Below are 19,601 nucleotides of genomic sequence, written 5' to 3'. Positions count from 1 at the left end.
TCTGGTTTCAGTGTAGATGACCAAAAATTCCTATAATACAGAAAAAATGCCTATTGGCATCAGACACCTAGCATAAACCAATTCCTGAACCCCCACTGGGACCAGAGGTTTCTTGTTCTTTCCAACATACATCAATTGAGAACTATGAAGATCATGGTATGCATCCTGTTAGTAGAGAAAAGGCTTACATGTGAAAATTGCATCTATTCCATGCAACTACTAAGAATTACTATGACACCATTTTGTCCCATGCCTCCAAGGAGAAAAAAAGGGTATATGCATTTAGTTGTACTGCATTCATTGTTTTTTTTGTTGGAAGCAATCATTTTAAATCTATCCAATACGGTATGCAACTTATACTTGTAGAAACTATCCAAGGAGTGTATCTATTAAAGAAGCACCTTTATGAGACAAGTGTACATGTTAAATAGTTTATTTGTAATGCTGAAAGGATGCAATGTTACACAAATTAGGAAATTGCATACCTGTTAGAATCAATACCTCATTAAAAACAGACAAGTTATTTGTGTGAAGAATCTCTTCAGTATTTGCTGACACAATTTATTTGCACCTGTACTTTGATAACATTTCCATTGCAACCAACTTAGAGGGGGAAGATTCTCCTCAAACAATCCAAATTCCTCTAAAAATTGTTTGAAGACATCGTCTAGGATATCAGAAGCCATTTAAAGCAAGAAACAGCAAAATGGAAAATACTCTTCTGTGCTTAAGAGAGCAAAAGGCTTAAACTGTTAAGTTAAGGAAATAGGCAAAGTCCTAGTTCTGAGTTCCTATTTACACTGCTCCAGGGTCATCTCTTGTCCATAGCTGGATAAGGAGCCTTAGCATTAATAGATCACTTCTTCAGGAAGTATTGAAAGACTAACAGTCTAGCTTGCAACAGGGCCAGTATTCTTACATATGCTCCTACCTGCCCCTGATAGGAAGGCTTGATGTCAGAGTCCATTCCAAAACTATTTTCCAGCTAGGATTGCAAGCTCCCGCTATGGTATTGCTAAGGGAGCACAGATTTTCATAACTGAGAGCAAAGGAACAATAAAGCATGTTTTGTTTTGTATGAAGCGGTCCATTTGAGTTAATAAATTTGAGACTTATCAGTAATACTATTCCATAGTAATACTGTAAGGGGAAAAGTAATAGATTCCAGCATAGATGATACTAAATCGTTACTCTGACACTAATGTTGTATGTAGCCAACAGTATACACTGAGAAAGGCAAAAAAGCATTATTCTGAGAAAGGATAGCTACAACTATTTGATCAATATTTGGACAATGCTTTCATGTTAAAAAAGAGGCTAATTGCAGACTTGAGCAACTATCCTGACAAAACACTCTCTTATACAAGAAAGAATTTAGGATTTCCATTTCATCCAAAAGAAAATTTTAGCGTGAAGACAAATGTGCACATGCCGTTGTTTCTGAGTAGCCAATATTTGTTGGTTTCTTTAACCATTTACAAGGTGCATTCTCTAAGTTTTTTATCAGCCTGTTTCAAGGAGATCCATGTATTTAACATGCTCGAACGCAGCTTGGCCCACACCAAGTGGTTACTTAAGCCAAAGATTTGGGCAGCAAACTGGGCAGCTCCCTCAGGTGAGAGTATAGTGGAACAGCCAAGACCTAGAAAAAAAAAAGAAAAAGAAAAAGAAAAAAGGTATACCTGTTACTAAAACAAGACGTACAAAGCTGTCATCTAACAAGTAGTGTTTCAGCCCACAAATGTTACTGTGGGATTTAGTTACTTTCTCTGTCTAACTTCTAGTTCTCTTGTCATCCTTTTGTTTTCTTACGGTAAGCTGCCTTGAGCCTTTGTTGGGAACAGCAGCATACAAAATCAAATAAATATTTAAAAGACAGAATATAGAAGTCATGCCACCAACCCCCCAGTTCTTACACTTAGTTTAAGTTAGTCTGTTTTCAGACTAACGTAACTAACCACCTCTGTCTAAACCTGGAAATGGCTATTTTGCTGATACTAGTTGATCAAGATGTGCCCCAAACCATTTGCAGTACTGGTTTAATTATCAGTTTAGATGGGACCAAACAAGGTTTTCAGCACTATTAGATAAGGGCAATTTAGCTAGCTATTACAGCAGGTACATCTGCTGTCTTTCCCAAATATTTAGTTCAGCATGATTCCTCTTACCACTGGGTAGTCTAAGAGAAGACCACACATCCTGAGCACCCCAGTCTGCAGAGAGTGGAGGACAGTTGATGACTGGATATGCAGTGTTACCAGACATCACTGGTCCCAGACCATTGCTTCTGCCTGCTACTGCCACAAACACAGTTGGGATTCCATCACCTAAGACACAGAAGTTGTCATAAGGAAATATCAAAAGCTTTATACTTTTTTTCCCCTTCCTCCATGTTTTTTTTGGAAAAGTTTTGGAACTCAACAAGGAACCTGCAGAAATTTAGATAACTCACTGTACTTGAACTACAGCCTTAATTTCCATCTTTCCCTAAATACCAAGTCAAATTCTCCCAAGCTCCAGTTATTTTTACCCTGATTTCAACATGCAAAAGACTAAAACAAATACCCCTTCCCTACCCTCTCTTTCGAGCAGGGGAACAAATCCCTTAAGACCAAATATAGATGCTGCTTAATAATTCATTAAATCTATTACCAGAGATTCAAGAGAAACAATGAAAATGATTTAAACATTCATTCTGCGTTCAACAGGCCAAAGTTTGAAGGCCTTCATTTTAACCTACATTTGCAAAAATCTGCACTGTCACCAACTATATTAACTCCTGAATAGTCCTATGCAAAGCTAGTATTTGGTTTTGAATAAGCTTTTCTGTTACAGAATATGTATATTAATGCCACAAGCTACTTCAGTTGGCTCATTTATCGATCTGCTTTCATTCTCTGAAGCTCTCCAGCAGCTCCTCCTTGTTTCAGCTTGAGGCAGGATACTTGCCATCTATGGTTTACATTTACTGTATGCAAAATACAAGGAGGATAAGAGGGGAGAGGGAAGGGAAAGCAATATGGCAGTCTTAAAAATATCATCTTTTTCTTTTGCTACAAAATGTGGAGCAATAATCAGGACATTGATATTATCAAGATCTAGGCAAGCTTATCTTCTGAGCTAGAGGGAGAAGTTGATTTTTTGGTGCGTTAGAGAGACTGTGGAGTCCCCCATGGTTCAGTGGTAGAATCTTTGTCTGACACACAGGCTGGCTTTGATTCCCAGACACTTATACAACTACAGCCATGGAGGCACCAAATGTCTGGACTTTAGATTCTGTCTCCTAAGCAGGGCGGGGGGGGAAGTCTGGGCAGCCTCCACTCCTCAAAACTCCTGCCTAGGCATACATGTCAAAGGTCTGGACAACCTTTCACTCATACATCATGAACTGGACAGGAGGGTGCATCTAAAATCTATTTAGTTAGCAAATGCAGAATGTTTCCTGTGGTGTCTCACACCAAGATAAAAAAGAGATTCCTGGCACAGCTTGGCAAAATTACCAATTTTATCTAAAAACACATTGTTATTGGGGATTTACCTTCATACTCTGCCTTGATTCTCAGAGTTTCATCTGGCCCTTTGTGAGCAGACGTCATGCGTAATTCACAAGGAATTCCAAAGTTTGCACATGCCTTTTTGATCTTTTCACAGTGACTAAGATCAGAAGGTGATCCCATTAGCACCACAACTCTCCCTTGGCTCTTTGTCTTCAACAGCAACTAGAAAGGAAGAGGAAAATTAACATGATGAAACACAGTTCACAAGGTTGTCAAGTACATTAGTGTAAAGAAGGAATACCTCCACTCTTTCTGCAACCCATTCAAAGTTTCTCTTAACCATCTGCAGTGCTTCTGGAGTCACTTCTTTTAGGTCACGGTAAGACTGAAAGATATAAAAATAGACAGGTTACCAGTATTTGGAGGTGCAGATATTTGGTGCAAAATTAAAATATTGTAAGTACCTTAACAAGGTGCAACTCCCACCCTCTCATTCCCAGAGGGCTGTATGCTAGTTGTCAGACACCTGCTTTCTTGTAAGATATACATTACACAAGACTCCTACTCCTTTAGTCCAGGCCAACCTGAGGACAAGGAAATCCCTTCATCCCAAATTTTAGAGCCATTACATCCTACAAGCAGCAATGCCTCTAGTCCCAACACTCCCATTCAATCATTTTCTGACTGAAGACTGTTCTTAGCTGGTTAACATGTACTACAGCAGCTCTCACGTCTATTTAGAATTGGAAGCTTTGACCACAGCAGGACATACCCAACTCGTATGGTTCAGTTGCAGGATATCAGCGTTGTTAGTGGGAAGTTATTCATTAAACCAAAGACAAGATGGAGATTAGTCTAAGAATTGTAAGGCAGGAAAGAACTGGCTAAAAGGGGGACCCAATTATGAGAATTACTGAGCTGGAGGATATTCTGAAGTTTGTGACTGAATTGATTTTGCTTAATCTTTTTAAACAGCCCTAGCACAAGTAGAACCATGCTAATGAATTTAGATGATGATGCATGTTTGAGAGGCACTCACCCTTCTCTATATTGACCCCCTTCAAGATTTAAGACTGATGCTATTCAAAATGCAAGATCATGCATTTAAAGACCAAATTATAAGAATTTCTGATATTAGGTATAAACTCATCAGCTGGGAAAAGGAGGCCTGAAAAGGAGGCCTAAGGATTATCCCACCACAGGATCTAAGACCGGAAAAATGTAAATGTAAGTATTGTGAAAGTATATAGAGTGGTGCAGTGGAGAGACAGTTGAGAGGAAAGCGCTGATGCCACTGTAAAAAGTACAGGCAAGACTTCATCTGCAATACTGTGTACAGTTATGGTCAGCAGGCTCAAGATAAAAGGCCTCAAACTGAACAGGTGCAGGATTATTTATTAGTCATGTCATTCCCCTGATGATCCTATCTGATGAGAGGAGACTAAGCTCACCAAGCATCCTCTCATTTCTTTATCCCAGGGAAGAAAAGGCCAAGAAAATATAATTGCTCTCTCTAACCAAATTAAGAGGACAAACACCAGTTGGTTGACCTGAAAGGACAGTATTAACACAAGAAAAAAAATTGTTTTATTCACGATCATTTTATACCCAAGCTGGCAATATCACAGGAGTAAGGCTGTAGACAAGCTTCCCAACAGGTGTAATAGTGACAATGCAAGCCTTATAAAACTAGCTTGAGACAGCACTTTGACCAATTTATGGAAAGGGATTATACGTTGTGGCTGCCTCCAATGGCAGGGGAAGGGACTATGTCCCAGGAGGTCCCTTCCAGGTCTACTGTCAAGTTGTGTAGAGCAGTTGCGTACAAGAGAAGCCAATCATTATCCTAATGGAAGCCATCACCACAATACCTATTTGTGGAAGCATTTTGGTACATTTTTATGGAAAGTTGTTCTAAAGCTGCTTTTTAATTCCAGTTCATTAGTACTGGGAATAGAAAACTAGTTTCTGATCTGGATTTTCACATACATAGAGTATATTATAGCAGCTTCTGAAAAATCAGAGTCCATATAATTTGATAAGTATCAAGAATGACAAAAGCCCCCCGACAGCAACATGTCTAACTAAGCAGCCTAGCTTAGGTATTACAGTGATTCTCAACTTTTTTAGATTTGAGACACACCTTCTTAGACTTGAAGCACCCTTGGAAAATGCCAGCTCTTGCTTGTTTTTTTACTATGGAAATGCAGAACAATTTTTCTGTTGAAGAGAACTCAGAAAGCCCACAACAGGTCAGAATGTTTGCAACACTATGGATTCCTATTTAAGCCCCCTGGGGTTTACCTTGTGAATCATATGGAGGTGTTTGCACACTTAACAGTGCTTAGCACTCCACAGGACCCTTAAAAGGATCTTGTGGCACACCAGGGTGCAAAAGCACGCCAGTTGAGAATTACTGCTCTAGGAAGTATCAGTTTAATAAAGTCAAAATGGGACAAACTAGTCTGGGCAAACCCAGAAGCACTGCAAAAAGACAGACCTTGGACTCATTTCCTTTGTAACATATGCTTTTGTCTCTTAAGGTATAAGATTAAAAGCTGAACATTCTGAATTGTTACTTTTATGCTAGATCTGGAGGTCCACACTGTACAGGATGTTCTGGAACAGTTAAATCTGCTGTTGGCAAGTCTGTTAAAAAGAGACGCAAGCATGCTCAACATAAGGTTCCTTAAGCATCCTACTGTTAAGTCACAGATGATCTTTGTAACCGACTTCAGTGGAATCAAACTCCAAATGCCTTTTGTAAAGTCCTGTCAGAAATGACAGGTTTGTTTTTATTTGCAATTCAAATGCAAAGAGTGAAGAATAAGACATCACCTGCTTGTCCTTCTGCTGGCTTCGATCACCAGATGGCCACAGCCTCCAAGAATCATTATCGATAACATCAGCAAGGACAATTTCCTTTGTAGACATGTTAACACCAAATTCAACCTACCAAAACCACAACAGATTTATTTTCAGGAGCTGTAGAATGATATCAGACTTCTACACACTATTTTCAGGGCCTCAGTCTAGAAGAATCAGTTTCTCTTATACCTTCAGGTCTACTAGCGTGCAGTTCTGGGGTTGCCATGATTTCTCCAGTATCTCAAAAATAGCTTGTGTGGAGCGGGCCATAATATCCACTTCAGTTTGGCCAATGGTTAGTCCAGCAAAGCAGAACTTGGCTTCAATTAGCTGTTCCTCAGACCACTGTGGGTCATTATTGGCATCATCCTGATAAAGAGAACATATACATTAAAGGAGCAGCAGACAACAGCATCTGCATCAGGTTTTAGATCAGACTACTTGAACTGTAAATAAGGACAACTGGAATCCACAAACAGGTTTTGTACCTTTTTTTAAAAAAAAAAAGAATACTTTAGTAAAATGTTTTATGATTTAGTTGCAGGAGTATCTAGGAGTTTGCTAGAAAAACATTAATATCTTAAAACTCACTTCCAGAGGGTTCTTTACTTGAATACTAAGTGTGGGATGTGCAATAATGAAAAAAAAGGGGAGTTTACAATAAGGTATTACTTTTTTAGCTCAGCAATCCCAAATCTGTTGTATGGTACACATTTCTAGAAGCCCCATAACATTTTAAATGGTTAACTAATTACCAAACAGAAATTAAAATGTAAATCTCTGCTCATTTCAGCTACATGTTGTGAAAGTCATGAAAGGCTGCAATCTTATGTCTCTCATAGAAAGTACTTTATGCATCCCCAAGAGGAACCCAATACATGCTTAATTCAAAATCTGATTTTTACCTGCTAATTCTGAGGCATTCAACATATTATGAAATTCTTGGAATTTTAAAATGTTGCATGAGCCAAATGATATTTTCAGCTCAAATATTGAATACTATAATAAAAATCTGCAACAGGTAGATTTTGCTAGCTCATGTTATCGGCATAACCATTATATACAAAGATGTAGGTTTACCAGTCAGTTTTAAATGTAGAAGGACTGTTTTTTATATTACTAAAGGCTCAGGCTTCTAATTGGTCAGAACCCTTAAAGCTCCTTTCCAACAAGAAAAAGTACTTCCAGGGCACATCTATGTTCACTAATGAACTTTAGGTAATGTACATTAAATCTAGTACCTCCATTCTGATAGAAAAATGCACATTAGTCCATTAAATGAGCATTAGCTAAAAAGCACTGTTTTGTGATACTTTAATGCACATTAAAATAGCCTAATGAGCATTAAAGCACGTATAGACATGCCCCCAAAGTTTCACAAAAACCTGAGCCACATTCTTCTCCCTTCATGAGGCTGTCATGTATGAACGGCACACAAGAGAGCAGAATGCAGTTTTATAGGGACCACCTTCCTACAGCATGGAAATTTAAAGAGAAATCGCCTGCTACCAAAAGCCCCTGAGCATTGCTGAAGAGCCAGCTTAACCACCCTTATTATCACCTTGCTCCATTTTGCCTACCAAACAACACTAGGAAGAGATAACAAGAGATGTGACTGGGCACCTGGGGCAAAGCAGAAACGATGACTTTTGTTTAATGATTGTGAATGTGCAACTGCCGGCAGCACCCTTTTTTTTCCCCCCTACCAAGCCAGCCTCCCTGGCAGTTGGCCCTATTGCCCCACCAGTTACACCATGCTTTTGAGCCTTGTATCACAAGAAGAGAGCCTAATGCTTCCATTAAGTGCCCAAACATGTCAACTCTATGAAAGAGCGTGGATAAGCTTTATCACGTTATATGATATCTACTGGCAACCTGCTCTCTCAGAAACCTTAAGGATGGATAGAAGATTGCTTATGAACATCAGTCACTGAGCTCTGAAACAAGCTTACGCTGTTAAAATTTGCATTCCAATTCAAAATCTCAGTGAACAAATATTCTATGTTATATATCACTGATCAATAAACCCATAAAAAACCTGACAGTCATTTGGAAAATTATTTTGCCATGACTTGGTGATCTCAACAATATTAAGGATACAAATCTCAGGCAGTTAGGGTACACATTGCTTTTGATTACCTCTTGGAAGTAACAACGAGTACTTTATGGAGCAATGAGTATACTGACAACACAAAGGGAAAAGCCTTTTTTTGCTTCTTGCCACCTTTAATTACACATTTAAAGGGTGGGCAGGTTGATTGATTGTTACCAAACAGTTTTTAAATTTAATTAAAACTGTTCTTATTGAAGTTTTTGTTGCACTACTAATTTCACAAGCAACTTTGTTGTGATCAAATAAAGGTAGCCAGTCTTCAGAATGATCTACTTAAAATTAGCCAATTATGACAAGCATTGTACAGCCTTATTGTGATTAAAATCCAATTCAATCAACTCCTTCAGCTCCTAATTTCTTCTTTAGACATTTTAATAGTAGGTGTTGGGGAACCACAGTTTCCTCCAATTGATACCAGCTAGATACCTCAAGTAGTAAGAAGAGTGTTAAGAGTTTTGTGTTACAGTGAACTACCATAAACATGTTCTCTGTAAAAGGCTGCATTTGTTTCACATTTTTTCCCTTCAAAAGCACTGTGTTCAGGGCACACAGGCTTAAACAACTGCAGCATTACTACCTGAACCAGAAGTTTAAGCATTCATTTATGTCCACTTGAAAGAAGCTCCCCTTCTCACCAAGGGAAAGAACAAGCGTGCACACACATACACTATAGGATAAAAGTTATAATCCCTATTAGACCTTTTAGAATTCTCCCTTCTCCTTGTTCTCAGTTTTCCAATTAGTTAACAAACCATCCTTTGAGCTCCTAAATGTTAAGCAACAAAATACCCTGCGAGTGAAATGAGGCCAATTTTCCCTCTCTATTGGTAAAGCAGACTGCCTCTACAGCACAACACTTACCCAGAACAAAACATAACGTAAGAATATAAGACATGCCATTTACTAGGTCAGATCATTGCCCAGTATCACAGTGGCAGAGAGTGGATATTGAAAAGGAAAGTGAACTTTAGGGCTGTGTGAAGCTTTGTTTGCCGATTTGATTTTGAAAGAGATTCGGCCTGCTTCAGCAGCCAAATCTCCAAATCCAGATCAAATCAGGAGACCCTTTAATCTCTCCAAATTGAACGGAACCCTCTGAATTGATTCAGAGAGATTTGATGATTCGGACATAGACACAGCTTTAAATGTTTTTTCTACATACCTCAAAGTACCAGGCACCTTGTGAACACCGAGATGTGGGACACTCCATCCACAGCCCCCGCCCCCGGAGCCTGGGAGGGTCCCCAGTGCGCTTGGCAGCAGACCCAGAAGTGGACCAGAAGCATTTTCGGTCCACTTCTGGGTCTGCCACAGAGCACACAGGGGACTCCCCCGCTTCCCACCCCCAGCTCCAGGGTCTGGGCGGGGGGGGGGCACCTGGGGTCGCCCCTACGGCCAATGGCCAAATCAAGGGGGCTGGGCGGGGGTCCCCCATGCTCCTGTGGGATGCTCCATCCAACCTACCATTGCAGCATTCACAAACCATGTCTGGTACCTCAAGGTATGTAGAAAAAAACATTTCATAGTTTCATAGTTTCTAGGGTCGGAAGGGACCTGAGCAGATCATCTAGTCCAACCCCCTGCCATGGCAGGAAAGGAGTACTGGGATCAAACGACCCCAGCAAGGTGTTCATCTAACCTCCTCTTAAAAACCCCCAGGGTAGGAGCCTGCGCCACTTCTCTTGGAAGTTGGTTCCAGACCCTAGCCGCCCTGACAGTGAAGTAGCACCTCCTGATATCTAGCCTAAATCTACCCTCTGCCAGCTTGTGACCGTTATTCCTGGTTATTTAAAGCGGTGTCTGTAGCCGAATCGCTGAATTGGCACCCAAATCTGAAGATTTGGATTTGGCCAAATAGAATTGGGACAGGGATCTGAATCAATTAATTGAAACACTGTCCCCTATTTGGGCCGAATCCAAATCGAATACAGCCCATTTCACACACTCCTAGTGAACTGGGTATAACCAAGGTGTTCCGTTCGACCTCCACAGCCCCGGTTCCTCAAAGACAAAATGGCATGTCTTTCACATGGCCATGTGGCATATATTGTGAGATGTATATTTACAACCTATCCAGAGGTTCTCAATCTTGCGTATAAGGGACATTTTCGTCAGATATTTTCTTACTGATGGAGTTCCTCTCCTATTTACTGTCATGCTCTGTACCTTCCTTTTTTCTGTGACACCCACTGTCCCCATCCATCTGTGTATCAATACAATATCCCCTTTGCAGCTATAATGATAGCACACCTAAAACAATAACATCAACTATTTACTACATTTTATCTGTCTTTTACAAGGGAATTTAGAAGTTGGCAATGAGAAGGATTCTGCCCCACATGACTAGCCAGCTTTCTAGACAACTCTGATATAGCTAAAACGTTCTTCTCAGACATTGTTCTATGTTTGCAAAAACATACCAATAGATTTTTAAAAGCACGGTACTAACAAATTTCATTTCAGTTTCAAATGGATGCCAGTCAGTTTAAGACCCCCATCAAATCCTGAACCACGCCTCTGTCTAAAAGCACTACTTAGTGTTAAAAAACAAGAATAGTCAATTCTTCTTCAAAAAGGCAAGAATAGTCAGTTTACAGTCAATTTTGTTAGTTCCTTGGCACACTTATTTGGCTAGTATTTGTATAATACCTGCATCCAACAAAGAAGAAACTTAATAGAATTAGAAAGTTACTAAAAGTAACAGAAACAGATATTGTACCTCAAACCATTTTCAACAATCTTCACATGTAAAACTGATGAGAACTCTACCTAGGCAGCACTCTTTTACATCTGTTTAAAAAAAATATAACGTCTAATTGAAATGAGAAAAAGTGCATTATTTACCTTGTAAAACATCTCAATTTTGGGTGGGTAAAACTTATATCCTTCCTTGACGCCAGGGTTTCTTTTCAGGAAAGAGCCAGTAGCAACTCTTCTACATACCCATTCAATTGGGATCATTTCACAATGAACTGCAATGAATGCAGTGTCACTGTGTTTCCTGACAAAAGCAGTTTTCATTCCTAGATAATAAAAATAAAAAAAGACAACTTATTTCTACTGCTAAATGCGCATCTGACTGAACTGACAGTTACGAACATCATTGATCAAATCAACCATATAGCCAATAAAAATATGTTTCACCAAACTATGATTCTCTGAAAACACTCCACATGTGTCTGCAGCTAAAACTATACGCTAAACTTCACTTGTACAGGTACTCAGTAGAGATGCACCGATATAACCGGCCCATATCAGATCAGCACTGATCAAAGGAAAATTGAAAATTCCAGGCAATAGGCTTTTTTTGGCCAGAGTAGCCGATAATGTCACCAATAAATGCCATGTGCATGCGTACAGCAAGGGATGCAGTCTGGCAGCGTGAAGAGCACCCTCCTGCATGTAAGTCTGTGAGGGGGAAGGGGTGTCGGGGTGCAGATTGAGACTCCCATGGTGAGGGAGGAAGTAGGGCTGGGGTAGGCGCTGCCCAGCCAGGGTGGGGCGTGAGATGGAATTGTGGGTGACTCACCCGGGGAATGCAAGGGGTTAGAGAGGCAGCTCCCCGCCTCTGCGCACACCCCTGGGGGAGGCATGGGGAGCATGTGTCCCCCAGATTGGCGCATAGGGAGAAGGCAGGCTAGCCGCTGTGGGCTTGGGGCTGTGCCAGCCTCCTCCTGTTGAAGAGGCTGGGCCAGGGCTGCAATTGGGGCAGGCAGGGGCAGGGTGGGTGGTGGCACTAGAGCGTGGACTACAGCCACCCCAAAATTCACCATAGCCACCCCATAGCCCCCCCTTCCCAACACTACCACCCACCCCACCCCAAGCACAGCCCCCCACTAGGAAGAGGCTGGTGCAGGCCCCAGCCTGCATTGGGCAGCCCACCTTCACCCCACGCAGAGGGTGGGAGCCTGTGCCCACAGCCTGCAGGCTGTGGGAGTGTGCATGGCAGTGGGGAGCTGCTCTGCCCAGGCCACAGCATGGGGGAGCAGAGGTAGCGGGCTGCGGACCCAGGTATATAATATCTTTTGTCTGGGGAAAAAAATATCCCTGGAACCTAACCCCCTCCCCACCATTTATATGAATTCTTATGGGGAAATTGGATTCACTTAACATAGGTTCTTGAAAACTGTGACTTTAAGCAAAACTAACTATGATGTTAAGCAACGAGTAGCTGTATATAAAACCAAAGTTACTGGTCCCAATGAATACTTAAGCACTTCAACTTTCCAGCTGGCATCTTAAAATCACAACTGGCAAATGTCAGGAAGGAACGCAATTCAAAGGAAGCTTTGAAGGGAAAGTTTCAAAGGAAAATACGCATCCAACCACACCGGCATTTTTCCCAAAATGTGATATCCTATGGCTTGATATCTACAACGGCTCTCAGTGGAAGATGTGGTAACTTACTGCATTTACTATTTCACAAAACTTAGTAACTGGAGAATTTGAGAGAAAGTTATGAAAGAGGGGAAAAGGATGGAAGAAGAACAAGGGTGTTGTCACTTTATCTTTTGGTTTGGAAGAAAGACAGACAAGAGACCTGACTGATAACTTGCGAATGCTTTAAAATAAATAAATCTTCCCTAATCTTATAACAGGAAAAAACTATTCCTGATTAGTTTTGATTTAGTTTTTTTAAACACAGGGGAAGTGAGAGAGAAAGAATTATTCACCCACATACCAAGTGTTACACCAACCATATTCATTCCTGTGTGCCTGAACCAGTAGGAATAGTGAATATTTAAAACAGCAGCTGATATGGGCAAATGGCTATTCCAAAAAATGATGATTCAGCATGTATTCTCTCCTACATGCAGTGTCAAATCCCTACCCTTTCCTACCAGGTTAAGCTAGTTTTCAAGTTCCCGATTACTAGGAAACTGCTGGAGACCAAAAACAGAATGGGCAGTGTCTAGTGAATCCAATTAGAAAAAACAGTTCATTACAAGTTGTACCTGATCTCTTACTGATCCTATTCATGATACAACTTTAACTTGGTTTTGGGATTAAGGTTCACTAATGAGTTAGGTCACAGCGGACAACCTGCAAATGCTTTTTAAATAAAAAGTTAAGCAGTTTTGGATTTCAGGATTGATTTATAAAACCTGTTAGATCAAGCGCAGTGAAAACAAAATACTAAAGTGATGGGCAGACATATTTACAATCTTTGCAGGTTACCTGCCAAAGTAAAACAGATTTTTTAAGTCAATTAGTTCTCAAAAATCAAGTTCAGCCAGCTCCTTATTCGTCCATGATGTCATAGTTACCTAGCTGACTATCTGAAGTAGTGGTATGGCAATTCTATAAAACTGCTCATTCTTAAGTATTTAGAGCTCATCTACCCTGTCCTCACAAACATCAGCCCTTCTGGTGCTGACTATAATTTATGAAACAGCAACAAATCCATAAGACATCAGATTTTCTGGATGAAGTTCCCAAAATACTTTACTGAACACTGTGCTGAGTGAGTTTGGTAAAGAATCAACTGTTGCCATGTTCATTATTTAATATCAAAATAGGACAAGTTGGGAAAAAACAGGGAGCTCCCTTTTGCAATCAAGGAACATGTTTGCAGTTCATTACCTGTACTGAACTCTGTTTTACCTCAGATGTGATACGGTACAATCAAGACATGTTATTTGTAGTTTTTATGCACAATGTTACTTTTAAATGTCAGTGTCCAACACTGTGTATGCTTTTATTATTACAGCTTTCTTTTTCCCAAGACACTTTGAGTTACAAATATTATGTGCTCAGACTAGTACATCAAAATTTCACAAAAAATGGAAGAACTCTTCATTTATAGATGTTGTATGTACCACTTACGACCTTGAAAAGAAGCTCAAACATAGAAGTTACGCAAAAAAAGCAAATTGCCTGGCTGATAAGGCATTAGCACGACCTGTCATTTGTGCCAGTTAGTCACCAGATAACCAATTTGGGGGGGAAAAAAAAATATATATTTCCAACAGCATCCGCAAACAGCAAATGTACCCTTGATATATATCAAGATATATGTTTGCAGATGCTGTTGCAACTTTGGTTAGTTTATTTGCCCTGGCCAGTTTATTAGAGGGAAGGAGGTTTCTCCTTATAACCCCTGATGAATGAGGTTATCACATTTTTGTTTGAACACTTTAAAAGAGGTCATCTTGCAAAAAGTGCAAAGACTAACACTTAGTGCCCTGCAGAGCCCAGTTACATTGGGGTCCCTACTTTTGAATATTTAATCCTTGGTTTGTTTTCAGAATTTGCAAATTCAGATCAAATTTGTTTTTACTTAAAGCTCCTTGTTTGTTTGTTTTTTTTAAACTACTGAGGCACAGTTTTAAATTAGATAGACACTTGCCCAGAGTATTTCTGGGTGAGAAATAGGTTTAATGTTTAAGGGAGATGAATAAGGACTGAGGTTTAAAAATGAAATACCTGCAAACAGGAACAGCAAAATCATTGTCTTTATGTTACATGTTTAAATATGATTGTGGGTGTTACTGAGACAGTCACACAAATCCCTGTATCTATGCATCTCCTCCCCACCCCCCATATAGTTGCAGGTTAAATACCAAAATCTGAGTTGTAAAAAGTTGTTTGGGCAAGACAATGAAATAAAATATTTTGTGAAACTTTTCACAATATAAAACTACACTTAGAATCATTTAGGTCAATACTTATTCCCACTCTACAAGCAGATGACAGATTTGAAGCCACTGTTAAGTGCAACTTGGACCTGGAAAAAAAAATGGAGTGCCTTGGTCCATATGCTCCAACAGGAATTTGATGTCAGGCAGCTAACTCCCATTCTGTTCCTTGTATTCATTAGGCTCTGGAGGCCCAAATCAGAGCCCAGTAGTATCTACTTTTGAAAAAGAAACATTTGAGGAAATAGCGCTTAAGCTACAATGATATATAATTATCATCATCACAGTGACCATTTATCAGAAAAAATAAGTTATATCTCTCTGAAAAAATATATATAAGCTCCATTTTGATAGATGAGGGAACTGAATCAGAGAACAGTTAAGGCAGGGTCTTGTGTAGTGAAAATTCTGGCCTTACTAAAGCCAGTAGGAGTTTATTGCAGAAGACATTGACTTCATTGCAGAAGACTATGGAACAAGGTTGTGACCCCAACATTATATAAAAAGGCACTTTTGAAACCTCAGGAAGATATAAATTCCTGATCCATTTATGCATCCAGTGCATGCTAACCTGACACTCTCAGGTATGAATGGAATCCTTACCTTTACCTCCAGGGCAGTTTAGAATAGCTTCCAAAAACTCTCACTCCATGTCATTAAAAAGATATAGAAAATGCTTGAGAAAGAGATAGGCTTTTCTTTTTACACAGCTTGAAATTTTAATGTATAAAAAACTAGATTAAGTTTGGCTTTTTAATTCAATTCTTGGTACAATCACTGCCCAGCAGTAATTTCTACAGACAGCCTGAAGTGGTAAGAAAAAAAATCAGAGAGGCAAGGATTTCTTAGGGTGATATATTTTATTGGACCCACTACATAGTTGGGATAAAATTAGATGAGTTTTTGAATGGAAGATATTCTTCCTCAGGTCTCTGAATATAGGAAGCTAGACACAATAAGTTAAGCACAGCATAGAGGAGGGGCTGAGACAAAGTCTCAAGTATAACAGACACACAGACTACCACATCTGTGTCCACAGGACCAGCAACCATCCCAAGCACGCAAAAAGCTGTCATCTAAAGGCAGGCCCTCAGATACCACCGCATCTGCTTGGAGAAAACCTGCAATGCCTACTTGACCCACCTAAAATCTGCCTTTATATAGCAAGGACACGCCAGTAGAGAAACAGACCATACATTTGAAACAGCTATTCAAATAACTCAATAACCTTCTACAATACAAAAAGAAACCCCCCTGTGACCACATAGCCTTTGTGATCACCTGCCACCCCACCCTGAAATCAAATCAGAAGACTCACACAATTACAGCCTATATTGGACAAAGATCATTACCTTGAGAGAAATGTTCCCAGACCCTTCACCCCTGCTTTTCAAACAGCCCCCAAACCTTGCTCAGCTCATCATAAGAAGCTCAGTCTCTACTGCCCAACAGACGTCAAGTGAAACGTAGCTTTGCCCTGGCAAGAAATGCTTAACCTGTCAGCATGTCTTCACCATCCCTACTATCAACACCTTCCATAAAGAAACCATCGCGACCCACAGTTCCTACACATGACTTCCCCAAAATGTGGTATACCTGATCCAATGCATTGAAGGGCAACTACATGGGTGAAACGAAACAGCAACTACACAAGAGAATGAACTCTTACAGAAAAAAATATAAAGGATGGAGACACTCTCACTAGGAGGGTACTGGAACAGGCTACCCAGAGAACTTGAAGAATCTCCATCCTTAGAAGTTTAAGACCTAGGTAGACAAAACCTTGGCTAAAATGACATAGTTGGAGACGGTCCCACTTCGAGCAGGACTAGAGGACCTCCTGAGGTCCCTTCCAGCCCTCATTTTCTATGATCCACCATCAGGAACACATTTTTCACAGAGCAACCACTTCAGTCTCTGGCCTCACTATCCTCATGCTCAAGCACAATCTACCCAACATCTTTAAAACATGGGAACTCAAATTCATAAGCTAGCTACATACTAAGAACCAAGGACTAAACAGGAATTTGGATGGGCCATAAATCCAGTCTCCTGAATACTTTCCATACATTTCACAGGAGTTTAGGGCTGGAAGGGACCTTGAGAGATCATGGGGTCCAGCTCCATGCTCTAGGCAGGAAAGGCCACTGGGGTCAAACAACCCAAACAAGGTGTGCAGTAACTCCAGAAAGGTGTCCAAACAACACGGTAACCTACACAAAGAAACGCCCCTGCTACTCTACCCTGGAAGGAAGGTGAGGACTCCCCCATGCTCTCTTTAGGACAGGCCTTGATCGCCCAATACTCAGCTTCTTTTCTTTCACTAATGGCTTGTCTGCTACCCCTGAGAATGTCTCTCAGCCCCTCCCTTACGCTCAGCTTCACTTGCTGCCTAGTAAGCTCACTCCCTATATACAGGGACCCTAAGAAGCAAGTCTTCCATTCAAAAGCTTGTCTAACTTCATCCCAACTACCCATTGGATCCACTATAACCCTACGGCATCCTTGCCTCTGGCGTCACTTCTGGCCTGCCACGGTGACAACATCCCTCTTACTACCAAGAAAGATCAGAAGATGTAAGAATTGCAGGAGTGGAGAAGTAGAGGTGGGAGGGGCGGGGAGAGAACATGGGGAGGTGCCAAGAGGAGCACCCAGGGAGATGGATGCCATTCCCCTTAACCTCTTGTGGGGCTGGGGACAGATGTTGGAACAAAAGAATTAAAAATAAGAATGAGTGTCTGGCTTGTGACAGAGTGGATGGTTTTTGATCTCTCTCAGGGATACATGGACAGTAGGGGAGTCTTGGTGCCTATCCACACATCCACAACATTTTCTAGAAGCCGGTGGTTGGCTGCCCTGGGCCCCTACAGCAGGCTGGGGTGTCAGGGCATAGGCAGAGTTTAGATGAGGCGGCATGGGACAGACTGCAGAGGGCCGAGGCTGCCCCAGGCAGGGCTCGGGCCCCACCAGCCCCACGGGGGACCCCTTGCCCGGCCTTACCCGCTTCGCGGAGCAGCTGGAAGACGCAGCTGGTGGTGGCGTTGGAGATGGCCGCCTTGCCCTCCAGCCGGTCCTTCCTCGCCGCGTTGCCGGCCGTGATCTGGTCCTTGGACTGCATGAGCACGCAGCCGGGCAGCTCGGGCAGCTCGAACACCGCCTTGGTCTTCCCCTCCGACACCTTCTTCCCGATCTTCAGCTCTAGGAGCGAGGAGGCGGCGGCCGTGAGCAGGTCTCCCCGGGCAGCGCCCCCGGCAGGGACAGGACCCTGGACAACCCCGCCCGGCTCCCTCACTCGCTCCCGCGCGGGCCACCTACCTGCGGCGGCGGGGGCCATGGCGACGGCGGCGGGCACCTGCGGGACACAGGGGGCGTTAGCACGTGTCAGCGGCGGCGGTGGCGGGAGGCGGACAGGGCCGAGTGGCGGCAGCGGCGGGGTAAGAGCAGGGGAGGGGGAGGGGGTGCTGGCGCCACCCGCCAATCGGCGCCGCCCGCGGGGAGGCTGGGCCCGCCGGGCCCGCAGCGCCCCCTCCCCCTCCCCCTCCCAGCCAAGAGCTAGTGCCTCAACCCCCAGGTGCAGCTACCTGAGTGTTCGGAATACACCAACCCCCGCGCGGGGGGGAGGGGGGAAGCAAGAGGGCGTGGGACAAACCAACTTTGTTCCGAGCAGCAGCCAAAACGTGTCGCCTCCCCCCGTCCGATCCGATGCCCCCCGTATGTAAAAGAGGGGGCGGGGCCAGGGAGTACTGGCGGGCGCGGGGGTCGCGCGCGGCTGTTCGTAGGAGGAGGCTGCGCGGCTGCTCCGCTCCTCCTCCTCCTCCCCCGGCGGGCGAGCGGCCGGGCCGGGCCAGGGCAGCGGCGGCGGCACGTGCGCGGGCGGGATGGAGCTGGAGGAGCTGGGCATCCGCGAGGAGTGCGGCGTGTTCGGCTGCATCGCCGCGGGCGCCTGGCCCTCGGAGCTGGACGTGCCGCATGTCATCACGCTGGGGCTGGTGGGGCTACAGCACAGGTGAGCAGCTCCGCGCCTCGTCCTTGCCACGTGCGCAGCGGGCAGCTGGAGCGAGCGGCTGCCGGAGGAGGCTCTGGCCGGTCCCGTCCCGGGTGCGGTGGCCCACGGCGGAGCTGCCCTGGGGCTGGGGAACCGCAGTGCCTTGCACTGACCTCTGCCCCGAAGGCGAGCCTGGCCCACGCCTGTGACAGGAGGGTTGGTAGACGACCCGCAGAGTCCAGCAGCGGGCACTGGGAATGACTGGGGGGAGGGCGCCGAGGAGAGGGGGCTTGTTTAGTCTGCAGAAGAGAAAACACTGGGACAGGTTACCCAGAGAGGTGGGAAGCTCCATCCTTGGGAGGTTAAGACCTAGCCTCGGCTGGGATGGTCTAGTTGGGGATGGTCCTACTTTGAGCAGGGGTTGGACTAGATCACTGTTTCTCAACCCCTGACCCAATAGTGGGTCACAAGAATATATGAAAGGGTTTCAAGCAAACTGT

The 19,601-nt window shown here is 43.0% G+C and overlaps 2 protein-coding genes across 9 annotated transcripts in view; one reads left to right on the top strand and one right to left on the bottom strand.

Moving 5' to 3' along the window:
* Nucleotides 1-417: 417 nt before the first annotated feature.
* Nucleotides 418-19,601, bottom strand: part of PAICS (phosphoribosylaminoimidazole carboxylase and phosphoribosylaminoimidazolesuccinocarboxamide synthase) — a 74,820-nt gene continuing 55,636 nt past the window's right edge. For 6 of the 8 annotated variants that reach the window (XM_090035973.1, XM_090035974.1, XM_090035975.1 and 3 more), the window contains 9 exons: nucleotides 18,432-18,468; nucleotides 18,117-18,314; nucleotides 11,323-11,501; nucleotides 6,555-6,734; nucleotides 6,336-6,449; nucleotides 3,799-3,882; nucleotides 3,539-3,719; nucleotides 2,169-2,327; nucleotides 418-1,642 (listed from right to left, as the gene is read on the bottom strand). In XM_090035973.1, the coding sequence (XP_089892099.1) occupies nucleotides 1,476-1,642; nucleotides 2,169-2,327; nucleotides 3,539-3,719; nucleotides 3,799-3,882; nucleotides 6,336-6,449; nucleotides 6,555-6,734; nucleotides 11,323-11,501; nucleotides 18,117-18,314; nucleotides 18,432-18,468 (1,299 nt within the window). In that variant the 3' untranslated portion in view covers nucleotides 418-1,475. Of the gene's footprint in view, nucleotides 1,643-2,168; nucleotides 2,328-3,538; nucleotides 3,720-3,798; nucleotides 3,883-6,335; nucleotides 6,450-6,554; nucleotides 6,735-11,322; nucleotides 11,502-18,116; nucleotides 18,315-18,431; nucleotides 18,469-18,697; nucleotides 18,845-19,601 lie in introns of those variants that run through there. The other 2 variants (XM_090035980.1, XM_090035981.1) reach the window with 2 other exon arrangements.
* Nucleotides 18,849-19,601, top strand: part of PPAT (phosphoribosyl pyrophosphate amidotransferase) — a 96,699-nt gene continuing 95,946 nt past the window's right edge. Inside the window, exon 1 of the mRNA XM_090035982.1 lies at nucleotides 18,849-19,122. Within this exon, the coding sequence (XP_089892108.1) occupies nucleotides 18,995-19,122 (128 nt within the window). The 5' untranslated portion in view covers nucleotides 18,849-18,994. The remainder of the gene's footprint in view (nucleotides 19,123-19,601) is intronic.

Source organism: Crocodylus siamensis, chromosome 2 (genome assembly GCF_052110815.1).
Source record: "Crocodylus siamensis isolate JL-2025a chromosome 2, ASM5211081v1, whole genome shotgun sequence".
Lineage (NCBI taxonomy): Eukaryota > Metazoa > Chordata > Crocodylia > Crocodylidae > Crocodylus > Crocodylus siamensis.
The sequence above is the reverse complement of the archived record's forward strand: the minus strand, read 5'-3'. Positions and strand labels throughout refer to the sequence as shown.